The sequence below is a fragment of the Monodelphis domestica genome, chromosome 2, assembly GCF_027887165.1.
Source record: "Monodelphis domestica isolate mMonDom1 chromosome 2, mMonDom1.pri, whole genome shotgun sequence".
NCBI classification, from domain to species: domain Eukaryota; kingdom Metazoa; phylum Chordata; class Mammalia; order Didelphimorphia; family Didelphidae; genus Monodelphis; species Monodelphis domestica.
The window spans coordinates 426,574,486-426,601,611 of record NC_077228.1 but is presented as its reverse complement, the minus strand read 5'-3'; the positions used below and the strand labels follow the sequence as shown (position 1 = coordinate 426,601,611).

Genomic DNA, 27,126 nt, shown 5'->3' with positions numbered 1-27,126 from the left:
TAGGAAGAACAATAAAACAAAGCCAGTAAAAAGTGAGTGACAAAAGGGACGGAAAGTTAAGTGTGCCTGCCATGATGGAATGAAATACTAACATCCTAAGGAAGATAATTTTAGATAGGAAAAAAGCATAAAGCACATTAAAATCAACTCCATTCATTTTTTAGACATGAAGAAACTAATACTCAAGAGAGATGGTATTTAGATATACGTTGACTATAGACATAGCATTATATATCCTCAAGAGATTAACAACTCAGTAAATAAATGCACCCACCAGAGTTTGTCACAACAGTTTTACAGGGAAATTGTTAGTAGAAAAGTACTGATGATCTCACTTAGGATAGGGAGGATTTTGCAGTGATCTTCACTGAATAAATTCTCCACTTTTGTCATAGTCAAGTAACTATGCTCAAAATTCAGATAACCTGGTATACATGAGGAGGTGAAGGTGCTTGAGGATACTTTAATAGGAAGATAAAAGGGTATACTTTAATATTAAGATAATATGAAGATACAAAAATAAAAAGATGAAGTAGACAGGGAGAACTGGGGAAGGACAGAGGTAAAACTGATCTGTGCCATATTTGTCAGTGGAAGAATATTGTGTAGCTGAAAAGAAAAAACAACAATATTTGAAACAATATTTGAAAAAGACACTACAGTGTTCCTGGAAATGGATTATCTTCAAGAAATACTAGACTTCCTTTAATGATTTCAAACTTCTCTCTGAGACAAAGGCCCATTATTTTCATGATAACATTCTACTGGTAGTATTATAAGGCTATAAATCAGGGAAGACAATAATCTCTCAGAACACAGTACAAAACAAAATTACAGAATTGCAAGAGGCCAACAGAAGCCATCTAGTTCAATGTCATTATTTACAGATGAGAAAATAAAAATAGAATATCACTTAGAAGGAACTCTCAACTACTAAGAACCTGGGTAAAAAGCGTCATCAAAGAAACATGTGATCAAAAAGTAGACCAACTAATCATATGACAGGAACAAGGTACAACGGTTAGAAGGTTGGTGTGCTTTATTATTAGTCTCACAATGTTAAGAAAAAAAAAAGATCATTCTGCCAAAATGGATGAATCCTTTGTCAGTTAATTCATGAAAGACATATGTAAGAGTTGACCAGATCAAAAAATCTACTTAAGGAACTGAGATATCACTAAATTTTGAGTGATGGGATCTAGGACTCTCAAAGGATATATTTTGTTTTTAAAAAACATAATAGGTAAAAAGAGGATGAAGGAAGTTGGAGTATCAGAGTCATAACTGGGTAGGATGACTGGGGCTCTGTCCCTGTGCCCTGATATTTAAAACCCCACAAGAATACCATCCTGCCAAGATATTTTGGCAGTAGCCACAGTATAGCCCAATTTCTATGACAGTCTTCCTCTATGATTTTTCTCTACGCTCCATAAGTAGTCTTAGCTTCTTTGTTCCTTCTCAATAGCAGTCAAACTTTTACAATTGAAGAAATGTCATGCTCTAAGATGTGCTTCTTATTCCTAGCAGCAGAAATGCAAATGAGTATCTTCTGGCTCTCATCTTAAGATCCAGGTAGGTTAAGTACTTTGATCAAGGTGAAATAGATATTGAGGTCACACAAAAACAGGATTTAAATTCAAGTCCTCTGACTAGAGCATCTGTGTTCTTTCCACAAGAAAGAAATGAAGAGTTTGGGAAACATCACAAGTCTAGCACAGGAGCATAATATGAAAATAATGGGGCTTTCAATTATCTAAATGCCTGCTTTAGTTCTTGCTCTCTCTGATAAAAGCAAAGTCACTAGTAGATATTTATTTGGACACATCAATTATTTTCTAATAAAGCTTCTTACATATAGGAAATCACTTGAACAGAACCAACATAAATTGTGGTTGTACAGCACAAGTAATTTTGCATAATTTAAGGTTTCTTAATAAAAAGGAAATGTTTTAATTTAATTATCTAGAAACAAAATTTGTTACCCTAGTAGTTAATTTTACTATCATTGGTGTTTTCATTCATGTTGTGGAAACAACTGTGTATGCTACTCTTTACCTACTGCTTTCTCCACCATATCTGCTCATACACTCATAGGGCATAGATTTAGGGTTGGAAGTGACCATAGAAGCCACAGGCCAATCTCCTCTTTTTTACAAAGTTTAAATAACTTATACAGTGTAAAAATGAAGTTGGCAAGTTATAAAAATAAAATATTTAGATGGAAAAACTGTTCCAATATATGTTCAAAACTCTTTAACTCACCAATCAGGTTCAAACTGTTCAGATACTTTCGATAGAGGTAATCAAAAATATCCTCAGTGATGAAGTGAAGCTCGAATGTGAACTTCCCTTCAGGGCCAGGCGCAAGGACGCTAAAGAGACTCTTATTATAAACATAAAGTATTTATTGAAATATATAAGGATAAATAAAAGATTTCTAATTAAGGGATTCTAAATCCACCCAAATAAACTCCCAGGTTCTGCAAGGATCTGCTTCTTCTGTGTTTCACAGGCTACACTAACCCAAATTTATACTATCTAAAAAAAACTACTGCTATTATCTTTATAAATCTTAACTTTGCTTTCAAATTATAAAATAGCAAAGGCTAGCGGGTTGAGTCTCAACAAGAATCAAATTAGGACTCTGAGTCTCAGAGTCCAAACCAAAGACCAGGTTTTTCTTTGGTCTTCTCAGAGTTAAATAATTTATAAAAACCACAATAAATATTCAATAGTGTTTCCCAAGTTGGGAAAGGAAAACACTGAGCTCCTTCAGATCTTTCCTTCAGACAGAGAGAGGCAAAGATGTTACCTCCTCCAGCCCTAAGAGAATCTCCAAGAGTGTGTGTCTCTGACAACTGTCAGATAGAGTAATTGACATAGAAAAAGAGTTATAACTGTCACATTCCGAAATCAACATGCTCTCTCATCTCTGCTTCAAACTCCAGTTCTTTTCTGAAGCCAACCACTTTATTTCTTATCCCTAAACTAATAAAACAATGCTTATTTTCTAATGTCATCCTTACAATGGGGTTATGCAGCTATTAAGTGTCTGAGGCAAGATTTGAATCTGGGTCTTCCTTACTCTAAATCCAATACTATCCAACTCTTTAACTTGCCTTCATGCAAGTTTTTTTTTTTCCCAGATACTTCAGATACTCTGAATTTTTCATATTCATAGGACATCACATTATCACATTCACTTACCACAATTTATTTAACCATTCAAATCATGTAATATTTTCAGCTTTTTCTAACTACAAATAGTGCAATCATTAATTTCTTTAGATAAATACCAGTGGTGGGATTGATGAATCAAGAGGAACAAACAATTAGTGAACTTTTCTAGTGTACTTGAAAGGTTAAACTAATTCATAGCTCTACTCTATCTCACAATACTGTCTTTATGCATTTCGATGCATATAAAGTAATACTTCTGGGTAGTTTTAAAGTTTCTTTTATTATATGCAATTTTATTTTTATATCATTATGGAAGTTCTCATTTTCTTCCTCTGAAAACTATTTATTCATATGCCTTGATCACTGATGATCCTATTTTGGTGTCTTGGTAGAAAAGATTTGTGTTAATTCTCTATCACTTATTTTGGATGTAAATTCTTTTATTATAGATGTCTGATAAGAAGACTTTTTCTGATACAAAAATACAATGTATTATTTTTCTTATTATCATAGCTGCATTGATTTTATCTGGAATCTGGATATATAGTATCTTGTACAAGGAACAAGGAGACCACTGTCACAAGATCTAGAGTATGCATCAGAGTAATTTGAAATGGAGGTATTTTACTTCCCAAATAAGAAGTAAGATAAAAGAAGACTGGAAAGATATGGCCAGATTACAAAGAACTTTGAATGAAAAACAGAAGATATCTTATTTGCTCTTGAAGGTAATAACGAACCAGTGGAATTTATTGAATACCCTTTCCATGGGCTGTCCCCAAAGCCAGGAAAGTACTCCCTCCTTACCCCCACTTCATAAAATTAAGTTTCTTCACAAATCTGCTTAAATTTCTTTTTCTTTTTCATTTTACTTAAAAACAAAAAAACAAAACAAAACAAAAAAACCTGACTTTCCCTCTTGGAATCAAAACTAAGAATTGCTTCCAAGACAAAACTAAGAATTGCTTCCAAGACAAAAGGAACAATAAGGGCAATCCAGTTGGGGCTGTGACCTGCCCTGGTCACAAAAGTAGAAAGTATCTAAAGCCAGATTTGAATCCATGATCTCCTTGCCCTGGCTCTCAATCCAATGAATCACCTAACTTCTCCAACATGTTTAAATTTCACATCTTATACAAGTCTTTTCTTTTTCCTTCTTCCCCTGGCCCCCAAGGAATGAGAACCTCAATTTACTACTTTAAATTACTTGGGATCTACTTAAAATTACTTATAAATTTACATGAATGTTTCCACTAAAAGACTATAACCTGCTTAAGGACAGGTACTGTTCCAATTTATGGCTTTGTATCTCTACTATTTAAAATACTGCTTGGGCTATTGGTGCTTATTAACCTTTAATGATTGACCGACTAATATGAAAAGTACTTATCATAGGTTGGAAACATCATAGCTAAAGAAAAGGGGAAAAAAGTTTTGAAAGGCTCACTGGCAAATGAAAAGATTCTTCCCAGGTAAAGAAAGCATTTTAAAATACTTCCCAAATAGCAAGAGCAGAGAAACTCTAAAAATATCAAAAAATAATTGGAAAGAACATACTGTAAACATGTAACAGTCAATTATTAGTTTCTTTAAATACACCAAAGGCAAAGGCCAGTTAAAGAATCAGTAAGCTTACTTTATTATCACAGTGAAAAAATAGTCATCAAAGGGTAAAAAGGAAATAAAAGAGAATTAAAATAATTATTTGCCTCTCTCTTTAATTATGAAGGCTTTAGTTAAAGACCTATTCCAAATGATCTTAAGAAAGATATGTCAAATTAAAAGAATATACTTAAGACAATACGGGACTATGATATGTTTTTTTGATATATATATGAATTTCTTAGTATAGCTATGAGCAAATAGAACAATACCTCAGAGTGCAGCCCTGAAAGGGGTCTTACATTTTTATAATTTATTTCAAAGTATATATAGATATTTCTAAAATTATAGAAGGTTATAATTTCAGGTGGTGAAGTGAGACAAGTCTACAGGATAAGTTAAAGAATGATCTCTGAAGAGTATATGAGCAAACAGATTTATATAAGATTCAATGGTAATAAGTATTTAGGCAAAAAGTAATCTAAACTACATTTAAAAATTATAGATTCTGAGCTACTACTTCCACCCCAGTAAAAGGATACATCTTTCAAATATATTGGTTTGGTCCAAGAGGGTAACAAAATGAACCACTAACAAGCTTAAACCCTCCCCTTCCCCCAATAGAAAAACAATCAGTACAAATTAAAATATAGCTGACCTTTGGCTACCATAAATATTTATGTTCTGAGCACCTCAAAAGAGACACTAAAACTGGAAAAGATACTTATGAACATAAGAGCAAAAAAAAAAAACCATTAAGGGTAGAAAACCAGAAAGTACGATAAATATGTAAATTAAGAACAAAATTATAGTTTCAAAAAGATCGAATAAATTCATCAAATCTTTCTAATGCAATAAGGAGAATTAAAGAACTTTGGAAGGTAATCTTTCATGATTAAACATCCTACCACAGAACATCCAATAGTACTACTGTCAGAACAATGTGTTTATCACACTTAATGCAATAATATTGCTTATTCTACCTCAGGCCACTAGAATATCATTTAAACAGGGTTTTTAAATTACTTCCAAAAATAGGAAACATAATAAAAGTAGCAGTCATCTAAGATATCTAAGTACTTAAGACTTACTTTAAACATGGTACATTATCACGAAGTCCATCAGATGAACTGCTACTAGTTGATGGATGAGACTGAGGAGGAATAGGTTGAGGATTAGAACCTCCCACAGGTGTTGGCAATGGTGGAACTTGTTCAAGCTCAGGTGAGTCCACATCATTTATCTCATATAATAGTCTTATTTCAAGCATCTATAGGAAAATTAAAAATAAAAGGTAATTAATGAGTTTTATGTATCATTTTATTTTCATGGATTTATTTTATATCACTTTCACTTTCCAGGATATCACTCTTCCTTCCCCAACCTATAGTTATCTATTGCTACAAATAAAGAGTGGCAAAAATTCAGTAAAACTAAAAAGCATATCTAAATGAAGATTCACATTGCTTGCCCCTCATACTGATATTGTACCCCTACAGAACCCTCTAACTCTGCAAAGAAGGGAAGAAGGAACATTTTCTCACTCCTTTAGGAATCCAAATTTGATTCTGATTTATAATTTATTTTGTTCATTTCCATTTGTTGGAAATTGCTGAATTCATTGAGCATAGTTTATGCTTATTTCACTTTGCATCAATTCACATAAATCTTTTCATGGTTCTCTGTAGTTTTTCAGATTTTTAATTTCTTAGAATTCAGTAATATCCTATTAACATTTAAGTACCACAATTTCTCTCTGGCCAGACCCCCCCTCAAATAATGTGCATTTCATTTATTTCCATGTCTAAAAAAAGTATTGCTATAAATATTTTGGGATGTATGATGTGTAGATGTGTACACTTATAACAATAATTTCTATAGATATGGAAATAATAAACACATTAATTATTTGGGGAATGGCCAAACTGTGGTAGATGAATAAAATGAAGTATTATTGCCCTGTAAGAAATGTTTTATCTGTTGAATACAGAGAAGTGTGGAAAGATTTATAAATTATCTCAGTAATATAAATGAATTTATAGTAAAAGTACATACATACATACACACAGATATATTTTTGTCTTTATGTCACTAATATCTTTTGGAATATTATAACTTTAGTGGGACCATTGTTTCTCTTTTTTTTTTTTGGCATAATTCCAGACTGCTGCCAAGAATGGACTATTTTGTTACTTGCCTATATTTCCACAGTCTCTACAATACTGACTATTCTTATTTTTTGTTGTTGAGTATAAGGTAAAATAGTCGAGGTATTTTAACTTACATATCTTTTACTAGGCATTTGGAGAATTCTTTAATAAAATGGGTAAAAGCCTTCAATTATCCTTTTCAAAATTTTCCTCTATTAGTTCTTATTCTTTGACATTTATCCACCAGAAGAGGGGATCCTAGTCTGATATATTTGTACCAGTTTCCTCTACATATTTGTTACTGAACATTTATCAGAGATATTTATGGCAAATATTTTTGCCTAATTTTATTGATTTTGTGAAAAAGCTTTCCAAATTCACATAATCAACATTATCTTTTTATGTTTTATTAGCTTTCAGGCTTTACCCCCTACCCATAAGTACAAAAAGTATTTGATAATATTCAAATAATATATCCATTTGGAGTGTATTGCAATAGGATATAAGTGGTGGATCTACACCGAATTTCTACCAAACTGCATTTTAATTATTCTAGAAGTTTGTGTATAATAGCAGTTTTTTGCCAAGTAATTTACATTCTTGAGTCTACTGAGTACAAATACTTCTGATTCTTCATTCAGATCTCCATTTGGTTTTTTAAAGTAGTAATATTTTGGAAGACTGATTCTTTGTAGCATAATTTAATGTCTAGAAGTACTATTTCCCCTTTATTTCTATTCTTTCCATAATTCTCTTGAAATTTTAGAAGTTTTCTTTCTCAAAATGAATTTTATTATTTCTTCTACCTCCATAAAATTTTCCCACTTGATTGTAAAACATCACATGGATAGTTTAATTATCACATTACCAAATGTATAAATAAATACAATGAGAATATCATCAATTATAATGATCAAGTCTAACAATAAACAATAGATAGTCCGGCAATTATTTGTTATTTTTCCTATAAAGGGTATTTTATAAATGTATATGCAACAGTTTTGAAAAAACACTGAAAGACTGATTTGCAAATATATTATTTATTTCATAGTTTTTTTAAATGAAATTACAAAAAAAAAGGATATAGTTAAAGACAGACTTTAAAATAGGTAGCAATTTATGATGAGGTGCCCTGGTTACTACTGGTAGAGAAACAGATATAAGGAAGGGTAGTGACTGCAAAGTAACCTATAAGATTGACATAAATGGAAGTGAAGGAGGAGTTGTGATTTATTTCAGAATTATCTAAATTTACCAAACCATGATCTTATTCCTGAATGTAAGAGAGAGCTCACTTAGTATCATCAGGTTCTTTACAGCAGAGAGCTACTAGAAACAACTCAAGGACCTCAAAGTTTCTAAGACCAGACTCCATGTGGGAGCAGACAATTGGTCCTGACTAGAAACCAAATGGTTCAACTAAAGTAATGAGTTTGCTAGCTGTTTGACTTAGTCTATATAGCCCTCTTATGGCACAGAATACTTTAATGTGATTATCTCATAGATTCTAAGCAAAAAAAAAATCTTGCTCCTTCCTCATAGTTTTATAGATTTTATAGATTTATCTGCCCAAGACTTGGAGACAGTATTTTGCCATGATGGAATATGGAGCAATCTGCCTGCCTCTGAGAAAGAGCTTTAATGTATGATATAGTCTCTCCTTAAAGAAAAATAAAATTAGATTAACCCTATTATTCATTTTATTACTACTAAACAGAAATCATGTTGATTTTTTGTGGGGTTATTTTGTTGCCTACTACTTTACTGAAGCTACTTATTATTTTAGTTACCTACTTTGCTGTTTCTCTTCACTTTTTTAAGTCATTATGTCATCACCATAGGCTCATAGGAACACAGATGAGAGATGTAGAGTTAGAGAGTTAATTCTCTCATGCTACAGATGAAGAAAAAGTGGGTCATAAATTTGTTAAATGCATTCCAATAAAATCTCCTTTGTAATATTTTGTATTTTATTTTAATGTATTTAAATCAATATTCTGAGATGGAGTCTAGAGTCTTTATCAGAGTGCCAAAGGGGTCCATGATAGAAAAAAGATGAAGAACTATTTATTAAAACAACTTTTAGTAAAAGGTCTAAGAAAACTGTTAAGAATATATCTGAGTAACTCCCCCAAATAATCACTTGATATCAAACATTTGGGGTAAAAAGGCAGGCACTGGAAACCTTACATAAGAAACCATTACCGGAATCACTTCTGTTGTCACTTCCTGTTTGCTGAATCGATAGATAATGACATGTGCTGAGACACCAGCAATACAAAGCATTCTACTTTCTGGACACCATGAAATTATCTGAATGGCATATGGATCTTCATCCACGATGTCTGTGTTCAGTCTGTCATCTTTATTTCTTGATTTTTCAAATACTTTCGATGTTTTTAGCTTATATAGTACTTGAAGTGTTACTAGGAAGAAAAATGTTATATAAATTAACATAATTAAATGTTTCTATATACATTATTCATTCACTGACTGTATATAATTAATGACTTGCTCACAAAATTAATTTATCCCTATTAAGATATTTTCTGTGTACAGTCTAGATAGATACATGGCCATATTAGTAATAACCCATACAATAGCTTCTGAAAATTTCACTTAAACATTTGTGAGAAAATGAAAAAAAAACAATATATATATGCTATTCATTTTAATAAATACCCATGTATTCAAGAAGATGCTAATTTTAGTGATTAAATAATAATTTCCTTATAGAAAAAAATTCATTATTGTCATTACACATTTCTAGATAGCAAAATATCTCGCTTTTTTCTTGGAACTGACTAAGTAACAACTGGATCTCTAAAGAATAGCAAAAAGTACATGTTTATTTGTAAGAAGGAGATATTGGAAGGATCCTTTGTATTCAATCTATTTATAAAGTATACATGCATAAATTTTCTGACCTGAATTAGCAATCAAGTATTGAAATTACTTAGAATATTCCACTATCAAGAATAGTGGCTTTTCTCATCTCAAATATCTATATGCTAGAAGAAAGGAAAAATAGAAGCAAATGAAAGAATTTGTATTATTGTGTTGGAATTTTTCTATATTAATTAACACACCCATAGGCACACTTAATGAGAGCCATCTCAGGTTCAAGTCCTTCTTCTGATACCTAATCTTTTATGGTCATGGGCTAGGCACTTAACCTCTCTAAGCATTACTAGACACTTTAAGATATATTGTGATATATTTAGATGGAGGGAGGTCCAAAATTGTAAATTCTCACATAGACGGTATCATGGGTTTTTGTTGTACTAATGTATTGACTTAGGAATACTGAATGTTTATTCAACTTTGAAAACAGATTAAAATCTGGGTCAATAATCTCATATACAGTTTGCCAATATTCACAAGTTGCTAAAAAGATTACATTAAAGAATCTAGAAACCTCATAATGAGTTAATTATAAAAATACAATATATATTTGACAATCAAATATAAATAATTTAAAATTATCCAAATTACTTACTTGCAGAGGCATCCCAGAACTTGATGGACCCATCTGCATGTCTAAGAAATTAAACATGAGACAAAAATGTGGTGAAAAATGAGAAAAAATATAATTATATGTTTCTCAGTGTAAATTATAGATGCCAGCTTTAAATTTGCTTGACCATTTTTTTAATTTTAAAAACAATTAGAATTGCCTTGATATGAAAAAAAGATTAAAATTAATGTCAAAAGACATATCCTACAAATAATATCTACATTGTACTTTTGACTACACAAGGGGCCCAATGCAAAAGACCATCTGAGTCATTCAAAATCACATTTGTTTTTTTTTCAAATTAGAATCTTACCCTGTAATGATAATTTCTGGGTAACTCTGAGTACCCAATCCCCAGTTACCTCCACTAATAGGCCACTCCTATAATAAAAGAAATAGTATTACATAAAGGAACCAAAAATACTCTTTTGATCTAGCTATCAATCTTATACAAACACATTAAGATGTTAAAATAAATACAAAGTACCTTTTTGCTGTAACCTTGGCGTTTCTGTCTGGCTCCAACAGAATAAAGTGCAGGAATAACATCTACAGGACAATCAGCAAAATATTCACAACAGGTAACAGGAGATTCATGTATACTCAAGGGGTAGGGATTTTCAAATATGGGATACCTTTAAAACCAGAAAAAAATTTAATCAAAACAATCAATTTGAAACAAAAATTATTTGGAATTTAAGTGAAAAATAAAATTGCAAACTATTCTATGTATATATATTAGATTTGGAGCAGTACTAAATTCAAGAAAATCAAAATGCGGTAATAGCTTTAAAGTTAATAAAATCCTCAAAGCAATCATTCAACAATTTGAATGGGAAATATAAAAATTTAGGCTAAAGTTTTATTTAAGTTTTTAAAATGAAACCCTATGAATATAAGTAGATTTTACCATAGGAAAGTGTTTAAAACATTCCCCTCTGAAATGTGGAACTCTTCCAAGTATGTGCAAAAAGGGTTTTAGGATAAGTATAAGACTAAATAAAAGTCATAAAAGTACTTGAAGGCACACACATTTTTTTTTTACTCTTCTCTTTTTGTATTATAGTAAACTTTGAATTTAACTAAAAAGGTTGGCATTTGGTAATGGAGAATGTGCCTATGTTCCCTTCTAACCCCACATCCTTTGATTTAATAAAATGTATGGTTTTTAAGCATTGAATATGTATAAACTGCTAAGTACAAAATAATTTAGAGCTTTAGAGACCCAGACAGAAGTTCCTTAAAATGATCAAAAGTACCAGAAACCATTCTATTCACCACAAGCTAATTTATGGGTAGTCAATAAAAATTAGTATTTAATTAATCTAAACATTTCTTAATAAAAAGCAGAAAGAATTGGGAGGTGGAGAGGGGAATACAGATGGCTCCTATGTATAGTACAATTAGTATGAAATTTAAAAAATTAACTTTGTACTAATAAAATAGTAAAGGAAAAGTATTTTTATCATGTAAGAATTCCAAAACCATATTTCTATTACTAACAGAGCAGAGTTTATAGTCTAGCTATAATAATGATTTTATATTTCTCAACTCATTTTTAACTCAAATCAAAAAGCATTTATTAAGAACTTACTTTGTATCTAACAATGTGCTAAGTAATATGTATATATAAAAACAAAAGTGAATTTTTGAAAGTGAGTACTAAGGCTAATTAACAAAATATTCTTAACGATCTAATGTCAAAGAAGTACCACTTGGCTTCTCAATTAGTAAAATATGAAATTCAAGATCATGTTAAGAAATTATTTGAGGTTATATGATTACAGATGTATATGATCTTTTAATTTTGTTTTTGTTCTAATAACAATGATATGTTCTTGTAGACTGTTAAAAGACAGGACTCTGGAATTTGTAATAAAAACAAAATTGGGAAATGACAATTTTATGTAACAAAAATAAGAAAATTTCATCAGAGAATGGGCATTTCTTCAAACTCAGATGAAGAAAGTAAGTCAAATTATTCAGTTGAAATCAGTTTCATTGGACTGCAACAATGGATTCTACTGTAAATGAATACCTTTTGCTGCCTTCAAACGTACAAATCTTACCCATTTTGTGCAAGGTCTATAAGTACTAAGTCTTTTTCCAGAAGGACAACCACAGCATATGGTTCTTGAAAATCTAAAATATTAAAACAAAAAAAAATTGAAAACATAAAAAAAATAGAATGGAATTCAGAAACTTCATGAAGACATTTTTAGTTGTCACTTATTTCACTTTGCCAAAAAGTTTATCTAAATTTTAACTTCCTGATGACTCAAGGATCTATGTATTATGATGCAGATTTTGCTAATAATGACTTTGTAATATTTCAAATTCCTATGGCTACATATTATCAAGAAAAGTTATATTAAAATCTGAATATTTGTAAATATAATTATCCTCATTTCACTATTGTAATTATACAAGAATTCACAGGACAAAAAAACCTAGCATGCTATTTTTTGCTTGTTACTGATACATTAAAAAACAATGAATGTCTGATGACATCTTTGATTATAATTTAATGGGTATTTACAAATATGTCTGCAAACAAATAGTTACGAGTTTTCTTTAAAACATCAGAATAACAAAAATATAGAAATGCAAATGAAGTTTATAAGTAAAACAAGTTAAAACTTGTATAAAATAGGCTCTGCTCTCATGGGGTTTCATTCTAATGTAAGGGTCATAACAAGCATTTTTCAGTCATTTCTGTCATGTCTGACTTCATCACCCCATGTGGGGTTTTCTTGGCAAATATACTAGTCTTTTGTCATTTCCTTCTTAATTTCGTTTTACAGATGTGGAAACTGAGGCCAATAGGGCTAAGATACTTGCTCAGAGTCACATAATTAATAAGTTATTGAGGTCAGATTTTAATTCAGGTCTCCCTGACTCCAGGCCTGGTACTTTATCCACTGTACCATCTAGCAGCTCTATAACATGTATACATATAAACATAATACAAATAACTGAGGAGAGTGATAATATTGATAATTGAGGAGCTCAGAGAAATATTTACTAAGGAAATGGTATTACTGAGGAACCTTGAAAAAAGATAAAGACAGGAAGGTAGAAGCTAGTAATGAATCTAAGAACTATAAGTTGTCTACTTTGGTGACAAAATTGAGCATGAAGGTAAGTGGAATAAAATAAGCTTGGAAAAAAAAAGTCATATTGTAGAGAGCCTTAAATGGTAGTCTAAGGACCTTATTTTACTTGATCACTCTGAGGAGGCATGGAAGATTTTTGTTTTTAGCAAGGAAATGAAAAAGTCAGAAATGTACTGTGGAATGAATTATTTTAGCAGCTATATGGAGCTATTTAGAGTCGAGAAAAAGGAAGACTAATCAAGATATCATTAGAATAGTCTGGGCAAGAAGTGATAAAGGTCTGAATTAGAGTGGTAGCTAAGAAGAATAAGGTAGTTAAGAGAAGAAGAGTTAAGACTCCTTGGTGTTGATTTAACCAGAGTGCATAAGAAGATGGCAATTATCTCAAAAAAATAAATTGAAAAGTTGAGTGGGTTCGAAGGAAAAATAAGGAATGTTTTTTAGACATGTTGACTGAAATGATGATGAAATATCCAGAAAGAATATGAAAAACAATGAGGGCTGACTACAAACACACACAGAAAAACATGCAAACACACATATACACAAAGTGACAAAGGGACATTTTTAAAGATTTTGTTAATTATAGAGTCAAGACTATGAGAGGAAAGTGATATTCAGTGAGGGAATGGGAAAAAAAGAGAGGAACAGAAGCATTTAAGCTTCTCATAATGATGAAAAATATGTGTAGGATGAAGGAGAAATGAAGCATCAGAGACAAAAAAAATATCACAATTCAAAAACCATATAAGTGCAAAGAATGGTAAGCTCTAAAAAAATAATCAGTACTGTGAATAGAATGAAGGTAAAAATCATAGGTGCTGAGGAAACTGATGAAATGAGAAGGTAATAGTGTTTGAAGCCCTCAAACACAAGAGTAGAAGTTGAGGTTGACCAGAAGCTGCAATTGACTGAATCAACTACAAAATTCTGTGAAAAAAAAGAAAGAGGGTAATTATACTCAGAAAACAGGAAAAGACAAGAAAAGATGGAACTCACAAATGAAGAAAGACAGGAACACTGTTAATGGAGAATGGTTCAATAATCCAGTAATTATGTGACCAAAAAATGTGTACCTATCCTCTAACACAGCAATTCAAACACTAAGTATATATGTCAAGATGGTCAAATAAAGGTAGGTTTCCTATATCAGAATATTTCTAACTCCATTTTTTTGTGCTCCCAAATAAACTGAAAATAATACAGTCAACCTTCAAATTGGAAATGTCTAAACAAATTTTATGTTAATCTACTGTTAAGAAATTGTGATTATTAATTCAGAGAAAATAATCTAATGGAAAGAATATGCCAGAAAACAATATACATAATATAGACATCAGTTTAACTTAGATATACTACAGCTGTCATTTTCCTGTAGCTTGAGGTGAAAAAACAGTATCTCAATAATATTGATCTCTCCCATTCCCTAAAACATATTAACAAGCTGTTAAAACAAGCCTCATCTAAGCAATCCTTAGATAACCCTTAGGCTTATATCCTTCCTCAATAGGTATTTTATGGAAGGATTTTAAAATTCAGACATTCTAAAAATATATGGATATAGCTAGCAGATATCCTAACCTCTCTTTAATACATAAGCCTTTTTCTTCACTGATGAGATGCTCTGATTCATGGATGGGATGGGAATAGCTTCATTCTGAAAACTATTTTCCACAGTTAGTCAAGTGTTAAAGAGAAACTGTAGACAAATATAAACTACTAAATAGAAAAAGTACTTATAATTCCACCATGTTAACAAAAGTTATAAAGTAGACAGCGATTGGCCTGGGGGATTACAGCAAAAAGGATCAGGATAAAATATTACAGGTGGATGAATTAATTCTAAAATGGGAGGCTCCTGAGTGGTAATGGCAGAGGGAAGATTTGGAAGTGGCATTAGAGGACAAAGAACATGCCAACTCCTACCTGGCCTAGTGCATCACTGGACGTGAGAAGGAGAAGTCACTACTGGAGAGGGTAGCTAGAAAGATGCAGTGTCTTCTGGAGAAAGCCAATTTGTCATGAACGCATGAAGATGAAAGGGATGTGAAAAGAAAAGGCTTAGATGGAGGGAAGTTTATTAGTAACAGAGCAATGGTTCCATAGCACACAACAGAAAACAAAGACCAAGAAGGAAAGGGATTAGGGAAGGGTAGTAAAAATTATAAGTTGTGACAGCTGTATGTTAATGGAAAGATCTTTTAACATAGACCCCTAATCTAAAATAATACTTATATTTATAATAAGAGGTAGCAAAAACATGAGCTTGGAAAGACTTCAGGAGTTAGTGAAGGTCAGAAGTTTCTGGAGTTCTATGATCACAAAGAATCAGACAGAATTGAACAAGATGTAGCAAAGGCAGCTTAGGCAGTATGGCACAATGAGTAGAGAGACAGTCTTAGAATCCAAGTCCTGCCTCTGACATACAATGGCTGTTTAAGCCTGGGCAAATCACTTCAACTCTCATTGCCACAGTTGGTGATATGCATTCATAAAGGGAGTTTCCTATGCCAATTAAATCAAAACTCTGGACAAAATAAAGGGTAAGGAAAATTACATGGCTTACCATTTGGGTATGGAGTTTCACAGAGTGTAAGAAAGTCAACAATTGAATAGTCCATTTCTAGCACAGCAGTGCTTTTCCCATGCATAACTGTTAAACAAGGTCTTCTTCCAACAGTATCATAGGACAAACCTCCTGATAGAATAATAAATGGCTCCCTGAAAATGAAAGAGAAACACTAATGGTTATGAAACATGTGGGCAGCTTTCTAACACATTTTGTCATGTGATAAAATAACCTTGGGTTAATGAATTATTGGGAAACTATACTGAATTTGTCATGACCAAAATAGAGTTTTTAAAAGCTTATCCATTGATAAGACTAAATGGTCTTATATTTCTTAGTATATGTCATCATTATGCCCTATCCTCATCTTTTATTTTTCCCCTTCTATATATATATATATATTTTTATACCCTTACCTTCCATCGTGTAGTCAATACTGTGTATTGGCTCCAAGGCAGAAGAATGGTAAGGGAAGGCAATGGGGGCCAAGTGACTTGCCCAGGGTCACCCAGCTAGGAAGTGTCTGAGGTCAGATTTGAACCTACGACATCCTGTCTCTAGGCCGGACTCTCAATCCACTGAGCCACCCAGTTGCCCCCTCCCCTTCTATATTTAATTAAAAAAAATAAGTCCTACTAAGCCATCCTTTGAAGTATTGCTGGGGTTTATCTCTTTCCCATGCCTATTGCTCTAATTCTACTACTACACTTCAGTCCAAACTCTCATTACTTAGATGATGCCCATTACTGGGTCAGAGCAATTGCCTCTGATTCCAGATTCTTCTCTAAACCATCTACAATGTGGCTGAATGAGTTTTCCTAAAACACACTATTTATTATTCCTTACCTATATAATCCTTAAAATCTAAAATTCTCCAATAAATTAAAAAAATTTAATTTTTTTAAATTAAAATTAAAAAATCAACTGGTCTATCCCACCTATGAAACTTTATTATCAATTATTTCCAAACTTGAACTTCTAACTTCAGAATTAATATAGCAAAAGGACAACTATCTTACTTGTCTTTGTTCATGCTATTTTCAATATTTAAAATGCCCTCCTTTCTTTTTACCTATGCAAAATGTATCCCTTCCTTTAAAGTTATACTTTTGCATGAAGGATGCCTGACTCAAAAAAACCCAAATAATATTTTCCTTCTCTAAATCTCTTAGAATCAATATCACTAAATTTATTAGTCTTAGTTATATTATCTTATATATCCTACAATTTGTTCCAAGAATCAGTCATATTTCACTAGAATGCTTTCTCTACCCCACTTTTCAAAGCTTCTCTTATCTCTCTCATAGCTCTTAGTACAGTGGAGAAAATATAGTAGGTGATTAATAAATATTTGATTCATCTTATCATGAAGAGAGGTAAAGAAAGCATGTCCTTTATTTTCTACTATATTTCTATCCACATTCAGCAACTAAATCTAATCATCTATTCACTAATCAAATGTATAGTGTACATTTAATATATCTAATATACCATGCTATATAGAATCAGAAAGGTACATAACACAAGTCCCTACTCTTAAGGAGTTTATATTGTATGCATAAATGAATACAAATAAGAATGTATTTTAATTTTAAAAACCAAATCCAGCAAACAAAGTATGATATACTCTGAAATCAGGAAAGTAATAATTAATATTATCATCACATAACAGCTTTGAGACAACATTTTTCCAGGTAAACTTTTTTTCTACTGTGGGTTCAAGCCCTGACTCAAAACAAGAAAGAGCAAATGTTTGGAATCCTAATCTGAGCTTCAGTTAAAGATTCCATATAAGGACTCTATGGTGTTCAGTTCCACAATTATCTTTAAAATGAAAGTTCATCTTGTCATTTTTTTAAACCCTTACCTTCCCTCTTAGAATTAATATGTATTGATGACAAGGCAGAAGAGAGGTAAGGGCTAAGCAATGGGGATTATGTGTCTTGCCCAGTCACATAGCTAAGAATTATCTATCTTAGGCTACATTTGAACCCAGGACTTCCCATCTTCAGACATGGCTCTCAATCTACTGAAACACCTCAATGCTCTCAGCCTCACCTTATCTTGATTACATGAGTGAATATGAGGTCCCATGTTCTAACTTCTAAAGCACTCCAAAGGACTCAGGCTCACTACACTTTCAAAAAATCTAACCTAAGGTGAATGAATAGCATGGCTAGTGTCTGACATGTGAACTCTATGAGACAAGGTTTCCCTTTTCTCCTTGGATCCCATGAAATGTAAAGGCTGTCTGTTTAATATTTATGACACAACAACAAATGTATGACTGAGCTAGCAGGATTAGGAGGAAAACCAAAGAGCAATGCAGAGAGATCACAACCTACTCAAAAATTTTCTGATTCATCAGGGGGAGAGGAAGAAAAGGCTCACATATCTCTTTTAAAAATATTACTGACCAAAATATCAAAGTCATATGAAGAAATGGTCTAAATCTCTATTGAGTAAAGAAACCCAACAAATTGAAATAACTACAACTCTGAGGTACTACCACCTCACACCTATCAGATTGGCTAACATGAAAGAAAATGACAGGTACTGGAGTAGATATGGAAAATCAGATTTGAACTGCTCTAACCATTCTGAAGAAAAATCTGCAACCATGCCCAAAGGGCTATAAAACTGTACATACCCTTTGATACATCAATGCCACTAAGTCTCTATCCCAAAGTGATATGACCAAAGGAAAAGGCCCATTATGTACAAAAATTTTATAGACTTTTTTGTGATAGCAAAGAATTGGACACTGAGGGTATGTTCATCAACTGAGGGAATTCCTGAACTAGCTGTAGTAAATGACTGTGATTAGAATACTACTTTACTATAAGAAATGACAACCAGGATGCTTTCATAACAATCTGGGAAGTCTATAGGAACAGACACAAAGTAAAGTGAGCAGAAACAGGTAAACATTGTATATAGTAACTACAACTGTAATAATGACCAATGGTGATAGACTTTGCTATTCTAATCAATACAGTGATCTGAGACATTTCCAAAGGATTTAGGGGTCATTTGAAAAATGGTATCCACCTCTAGGGAGAGAACTGATGAACTCTGGGTGTAGATTGAAGCATACTTTTTTCACTTTTTCTTGCCTTAAAAAAAACCAATATGGCTAACAATTTTTACAAGACTTTACATATATAATTGATACTATATTACTTGCATTCTCAAAGAGTGGAGGAAAGGCTGGAGGGAGGGAGAAAATTTGAAACTCCAAATTTTTAAAAATGGATTTTTGAAAAATATATCTTTAAAAATTTCTCACCTAATTACAATTTTTCCTTTTAGGAGCAATATTACATTAGCATGTTTTGAGTGTCAGGAATCTTGATGACAACTAATTTTTTCTAGAATGTTTAGTCATATTGATTTTAATGTTTGGTTTTGCTAGTTTGGCCCAGATTACATTTCTGACATATACTAATTTTAAAAAAATGTCTTTAATTACCTGAATACTGAAATATCATAATTGTCCTTTTAGAAAATACTTACAATTTATTTAAATAATGTGGGAGAAAGAAGATAAGAGGTCTTCTTCAACCCAGACAAGTAGCTTTTTTTTCTTAGGTAGTAACAAGGTTGGGAAGGGGAAGCCTAGTTCTTGGCATTCTGAAGGGGGGAAACCACAATTTTTACCAATTATATATGCTTTTCTTGGACAATCTCTGAGTGGAACTGAAGCCATCACCAAGGGAAGTTTATTGCAAGAAATCAAAAAGCTACTAAAGAACTGGAGAGACTCCTCAATTAAGCAATCTGCAGTTTTCTAATGGGAGAGACAGTGCCTTAGAAAATAAGGAGGAAATGTTTCTTTTTTCTAAAAGGGGATGGAGAGGAAAATAGTGGAATAGTCAAACCACAGGACAGGGAATAACTTAAATTCCTTGCAAAATTACAGAAATGAATAATGAAAAAGATAGCTGGTTAATATCTGAAAAGGAAGAAATAGCCAAATATTAAGTATAGCTTTAATCAAAAACAAGTTGTGCCAAATTCATCTCATTTTATGGGCAGCTAGTCTCACAGTAGGCAGAGCACAGGACCTGGAGTCAAAAAGACCAAACAACTTCAGATACTACCAGCTGTGTAACCTCAGGAGAATCACCTAACTCATGTTTGCTTCAGTTTTCATCTGTAAGATGGAGATAATAATAACACCTACCTTCCAGGGTTATCATATAAGGATCAAATGAGATAAATGTAAGGCCCTTAGCACAGTGCCCAGCACATGGTAAGTGCTATATAAATGTGAGCTTTGTAAACATGAGGGAAACAGAATGTCAATGTGTTATGAATATTTACATTAGAAGGAGAGTTGAAAGGTACTGGACAAGCTGATAGTAGATAGAAAGATAAAGATGGAAGTATAAACTTTCATTCTATATACAGATATATGAAATTGATTATATTTAAGATAGAAAATAATTTTAGTATTGTGGGAATCATTTCCATATCAGTTTTCTGATTAGTCAGAAGAACAATTTATAGCAATGATCAAATTCATTACTAAATTAGATAAAACATAAGAAGACATAGGGCTTATTTGAGGAAACTTTAATTTTTAAAAACTAAAGATGTCCAAAAATGGGAATGGGATTTTAAAAAAAATTATAAGCACAAGCTATCACCTTTTTTTGAGATGAACTAATTTAAAATCAGTTGAGGAGAACAAGTTAATAAACTAAAAGAATGATCTCCATCAATAAACATGATCTAATTCTAAAAACCAAAGGCAATATCAGTTTAGAATAAAATTTCATTTATCAAATTTTATAAACAACAATGGGGGAGTATTATGAAGAATAATACCCTACATAGCAATGAGACATAGGAGCACAGCTTGGTGATAGGTCCAACAAAAAAACATATATTCTTGATTGATCACTTATTTATATGGGTATATGATTTGGGGTTTTTGTTTTAAAAGATTACTCTATTATAAAAATGAATAATATGGACATAGGTATCAAGTGATAACACATATATAACCCAGTACAATTAATTGCTTGTCAGCACCAGGAGGGGTATAAAAATGGAGATTTGAACCCCAGACTTCAATCCCCTGAAGTCCTTAGTACTTCCCTGAATTCCCTATAATCTCACCTGAGATCCCCACCTGGGTGAGATCACAATTTGTATTTAAACTGGCTGTAACGTCTACTTCATCTACTCAGAGATTGCAACAAGATGTAAGTTAATTGTGAATGGGCTAATCAGTTCTAGGCACGTGCCTTTCTTATTTTGTATTTTCCTGATTTCTAATTTCTGATTTCTAATAATCTTAATATACCTCATAAAATATTAACATTTTATCAGTAGAGACTAAATTTAACTTTCACAGGGGGAATGAAGAGGGAAAAGAGACAACAATAATCATGTAACCATAGAAAAATATTTAAAAATAAAAATAAATTAAAAAACAAAATTGACAAATAAAAAATAAAAATATATTCTGAAGATACTGAAAAATGAAAATGGAAACAAGAAAACAAAGAGATGAAGGGTAGAAAAGTACTCTCAAAATTTCTACTTCAAATTTGTTTTTCCATTAATGATACCACATTTGGGCTCTAAACTTCAGAGTTCCCAAGTGGTTGCATGAAAAAGTCGGTTTGGCACTAAAGTAAAAAAGAATAGGAAAAATAGCTACACTAGAGTTCCCATACAGAGTTCAATGCTTGAGGTGACAAAATTATGAGGGTGTTATAGGATTGATTCTCAAGTCATATGAAAGAGGGGAAGATACTAAAGGATTAGTAAAGCACTGTAACAAAAGAGGCAACTCAGAATATAAATTACTGATCTATAAATGCTTCCTTTCCAATTTCTATAAAATGTTGGTGACAAAAATCTATACACACATTATGAGTGTTTTTGGAGGTATTCAAAGGAAACAAGAAGCCTCCTTTTATAACATATTACAGAGCAGACTACATCTTTAAAGTCATGTAATTGACTAAAGCATATAGAAAACATAAAATTCACACTTAGTTTATTGTTTGTTGACTATTAAAATAAAAAGCATTTGATTCAATAGAGCAACTACTATTATCTTAAAGGTTCTCTTCCAACAAGTTGTTTCTCATGCATGGCAAAATCATCAATTCTTGAAATATTTCTTGAAAACAACAAAAATAATTGGCCCTCTTATTATCATTAAGTAAGACATAACAGGAAAAGAAGATACAAAAATAAAAATTAGAAAAAATAAAGTTAAATTAAAAACATTCTATTAAGTTCCACTATTTATATGCTGTCTTTAAATTTATAATTCCACAAAATCTCTTACAGTTTCCCTTAACTGCACTGACACAGCCAACATATTAGTTGAGACCTTCTTGGCTTGTAATTAGCTCCTTGGGTTACACTTGAAAATGTATAAAAATTACCAGATCATGTCTATTACTAAGTAATCTCTAATTGCAAGGTACCACTAAAGTAGTCTAGGAGACTATTCTCCTTGTAACTATATGGTGTGATCTGACCCTGAACATTAGTCAGATGTGTTTTTTTTTCCTCACATGCACTCATGAAATATGTTTGAAACTGTCAAGAAAGCTAGGAAATTTAATGTTGAATTGAATTATTTATTAGCAATATTCCTATGTGACCCAATTTATTTTTCTCAAATCCCACTGTCTAAAGGTCAAACAGTTCATGTTTCAAGTTAATGTAATCACTCCCTGACTGCAGGGCATCAAACTGTGCTTGGATCATTGTTTTTTGTTAAGGCAAGGGGCATACCTCTACTCTTTCTTCTTACCTTCCATCTTTGAATTAATACTAAGCAATGGTTCTAAGGCCGAAGAGTGGTAAGGGCTAGGTAACTGGGGTTAAGTGTCTTGCCTAGAATCACATAGCTAGAAAATGTTTGAGGACAAATTTGAACCCAAGACCTCCTGTCAGGCTCTCTATCAATTAAGCCCCCAACTATCCCTTCTATTCTTTCTTTATCTATAAACAAGAACCCATCCTCCCTAAGGCATTTGAAAACATGTGTCTCTTTGTCCTTGGCTAAATAAACATATCATCAAGATTATGGTGACCACATCTACAGTTGGGGAAAGAACAACTAAAAACATGATTGAGCTAATTTATGTTCTGCTATCAAGACTGTGAGAGGAAGCTGGGTTTCATAAACTCCTTTACATTCTAAGGGTGAGTCAGCCAGGATTCCCTTGCTTAGTGAAGCTATAGGGGTCCATCCACCTACTATGAATAGGGGAAGAGTTGAAATCTCTAAATCCACTTCTTCATGAAAATATCTACCAATCAGGGCTGTCAGGGGAGGTCCAAATGCAGGCCAATCAGAAAGAAGCTACACCAATAGGTATCTTTCATCAGAGTTATGAATAATTGAGCAGTCCTTTATTAATAGATTGCATGCCCTAATAAATGATGTTATACTCTAAAAAATGGCCTCATTTTATTTATTAGTTAAAATACCAGGAGCTATAGAGGAAATCCAAAGCAGAGTCCAAACTGAAGAGGTTCCCTGAAAAATCTTCGTACAATTGGTTTTGTTTTTCAATAAGTTCCAGGTTTACAGTTAATCTTTTATTTACTATAATAACTTCTACATTGGTAGGGCCTCCTAAATAATATTTACAAAAATTCAACAGTATTTAATCTAACTATCACACAGGAAAAACCAAATGCACAAAGAATGTCTATCATCCAAGCTACACTCACAAAGCTAAATAAACAATAGAGCTGATTCATATGGATAGATATTACAGATGAATAATGAATTGGACCAAGAAATGAACAGGAGAAGCATAGGTTGGATTGCCTGTAAAAAAACACAAAGTCCTTTTTAATACTCAATGCTTTTGCTTAAAACTAAAGCTCATCTTTCTAATTTCAATATTCTTCCAATGAGGTTATTAGATAAGAAAGACTCCAAAGCATTAAGTTGCAGATCATCTAAAGGTCAGAAATGTGACACATGAAAGGTGTGAATCAGATGTAACACAGAATTATGAAAAAGCAATATAAATAATATCATTACATGTACTGTCAGAAAATAAGAGATACTCTCTAATACATGGACAAGCCATGTATTCTATTGCTCTGCTTTTCGTCAGTCAATTAAGCTCTGGGGATACAACGAAAGGTAAGACAGTCCCTGCTTTCAAAAAACTTGCAGCTTAATGCAGAAGACCACATGAAAATAATTATATCCAAATAAAATATACACAGGATAAATTGGAGAAAATCAACAAAGAAAAGGTATTACCATTAAGGGAGATTGGGAAAATGTTTTTTTTGTAGAAGGTGTGACTTAAGCACATACTGAAACAATCCAAAAAGCTCAGACACTGAGAAGGGATGGGAGTTTCAGGAGAGGAGGGAAAAGACTCAGATTTAGAATTGCCCATATAGAATGCTTGTTCAAAGAACAGCAAAGAGGCAGTGTCATTGTATCTGGATCACCAAATACATGAAGAAATAAAATGCAAGAAGACTGGAAAGGTAGGAAGGGGCCATCTTATGGAGACCTTTATAAAAATAAGAATTTTATATTTTATTCTGGAGAAAACTGGGAATCACTGGAATTAACTGATATGATAAAAAAAAAAGCTGATATGCTTGAACTTATAATTTAGGAAGACCCACATAATATCAAGAGATTGAAGGCAAGGAAAATATAGGAGATATTAAACATGAAAAAACATCATTCAGGATTAGAAGACATAGATGAGCTGCAATATGAACCCATACTCATGCAACTATATCAATTAGATTACAGTCACTCAAATATCAAAGATCAAGTTCAAATTAGTGCCTTGTTTTAAGTAAAATTTTAACAAATGTTTGTTGAATTAATTTAATTTAGATATTTAAAAACTATTTCATCATCTTTCATTTAGGCTGAGTGGCAACAAATCTAAACTAGGTAAGATAATCAAGCCCCAAACCTTCCTAAGGTTTCCAACTATAATTACATAAAAAATAATTTATCGCATAAATGTGTCATTGAAAGGAATTACACAGACTTCACAGTCTATCAGACACTCTAGATTATCTCCGAATAAAAGGAAAGTCAAATAAAATCAATAAGCCAAGGATAATAAAGGATTTATATCACATAATAAATCATGAAAAAAGGATTTTATGGACAGGTAGCAAGATAATTCTACATTTAATTTTTTTCTAATCAATCCAGTTCCTAAATTTTTTAATTAACCCCAAAGGGTTTATGTTTTTCAGAAATATTAAACATGGAGGATATTGATTGGAACAAGGAAGGAATTTAGAGTTTAGAAATTTACCAGGGATGGGACAAAACTTGTGATATCACTGACAGAAGCAACTCCTATATGAGGAAACCACTTTTACCAATACTAGTTAGCATTTTCTTGTTCAAGGTGGCAAGGTTGATTTTCTAGGGCTGGCTAGATGCAGTCATCCAAGTCAAAGAGTAGTTGCAGGACTGGAAGCATTTAAGCAAAAAAGCAGTCAAAATACATATGTACTCTATAAGTCTTTAGACCTGTGATGGTGAACCTATCTCACATGTGCCAAAAAAGGGTACAAAGAGCCCTCTCTGTGGGCACACCTGCAGTCTCCCACCAGAATCCATTACTAAAAAGGCAGAAGAACTAGTCCAGAGTTGTTCCCCTCCCCCTTTCCATGCCCCTAAGGATATTCCTTATTTCACCCACCCTTCTGCCCAATAGCCCAATGGAAGTGCTTCCTTCCTCCCTTGTCTGAAGTAAGGTGCTAGGGGAGAAAGGGGGGGGGGCAGCTCACATGCTACCTGAGGGTGCAGAGCAGACAGCAGCCTGTTGAGTCTGTGGTGGGGTTGGAGAAGAGCTAGGTTTTAGGGGAGCATAGCTCACAGTATGGCACATAGCTGGAGGGGAGTGGAGCACTCACAGGCCATTCCCCTCCCCCCTCCACTTATGCCTCTCATAACCTCCTCCCCTGCCCAGCAGCCCCATGGGAGTGATTTTTCCCTCCCCTGTTTGTGTAAGGTATAGGACAGGGGGTGGCACTCAGGGGGGGGGGGTCAGGGACATGGCACTCTGTCTCTAAAAGGTTTGTCATCACTGCTTTAAACTCTCTCATTCTTTTTTTTTTGTGAATCATATTTTCCTGTACATTTGTCCAATACCTCATAATCCTTTCTGCAGGGAAGTCATCAAGTATCAGAGTTGGTAAAGTCTCAACAAATAGTCTTCATAGAATTTCTCAATTTCTTTGTTCCTCAGCCTTCAATGTTGCTACAAAAGCTGCAATTATTTTTGAAGTGGTCTTTTTGAAAATACTTATCACCAAAATTGCTACTTATAATCAATAATCCATTATATAATATTTCTTATTCATTTTAGCTATTCTATAATCCCTTTCCACAACCCCCTTTTTTTTGTCTCTCACAAGAGTACCTATTTGCTATCTTATTTTGTTACAAGTTTCTTCTTTCCTTCAATTTTTTCTAAAGGAAGGCTATCAAGGTTAAAATAATTTAGTTCTTCCATAAATATTTCTATTCATCGCAGACAAGGATGTCATATTTAGAGTATCAACAAATTTTAATTTGACTACTGGTATTCTTCCACCTGTCATGTCACTAAAAAGGATAAGAGGCTATATGGATTTTTTTGAAAGAAAGTTAAAATATCCAACAAAAAAGTTATCCCATAGGAATTTGAGGATTAAAATGTAAGGAAAACAAAAAAATATGAAAGAAAATATAAATATAATAAAAATGTTTTCTCCATTAAAGATAGATCCTAACTTTACAGACTCAATGATACTTAAAAGGAAGATAGAAAAAGAACAAAAGGGGAAAAGCAACATACTTGGACCAAATGTTCATAAAAGAGACTAGTGCTGAAGGCAATAATTGAGAAGGAACTGAAAAAATAATATTCAAAGTACCTAAAGGAGAAAAAGGCACTGAAGACCAAAAATGATATGAAACTTATCAATGCCAAAAAAAGGTGACCAAAAGTATATCAA

At 32.5% G+C, this 27,126-nt stretch overlaps 1 protein-coding gene across 4 annotated transcripts in view; it reads right to left on the bottom strand.

Annotated features, from left to right (window-relative positions):
* The window catches only part of STXBP5 (syntaxin binding protein 5), a 213,840-nt gene that overhangs the window by 73,019 nt on the left and 113,695 nt on the right, over positions 1-27,126 (bottom strand). For 2 of the 4 annotated variants that reach the window (XM_056818911.1, XM_056818912.1), the window contains exons 10-16: positions 16,132-16,286; positions 12,519-12,591; positions 10,937-11,084; positions 10,763-10,830; positions 10,432-10,472; positions 9,123-9,358; positions 5,874-6,052 (exon numbers count right to left, since the gene is read on the bottom strand). In XM_056818911.1, the coding sequence (XP_056674889.1) occupies positions 5,874-6,052; positions 9,123-9,358; positions 10,432-10,472; positions 10,763-10,830; positions 10,937-11,084; positions 12,519-12,591; positions 16,132-16,286 (900 nt within the window). The remainder of the gene's footprint in view (positions 1-5,873; positions 6,053-9,122; positions 9,359-10,431; positions 10,473-10,762; positions 10,831-10,936; positions 11,085-12,518; positions 12,592-16,131; positions 16,287-27,126) is intronic. The other 2 variants (XM_003340397.4, XM_001381063.4) reach the window with 1 other exon arrangement.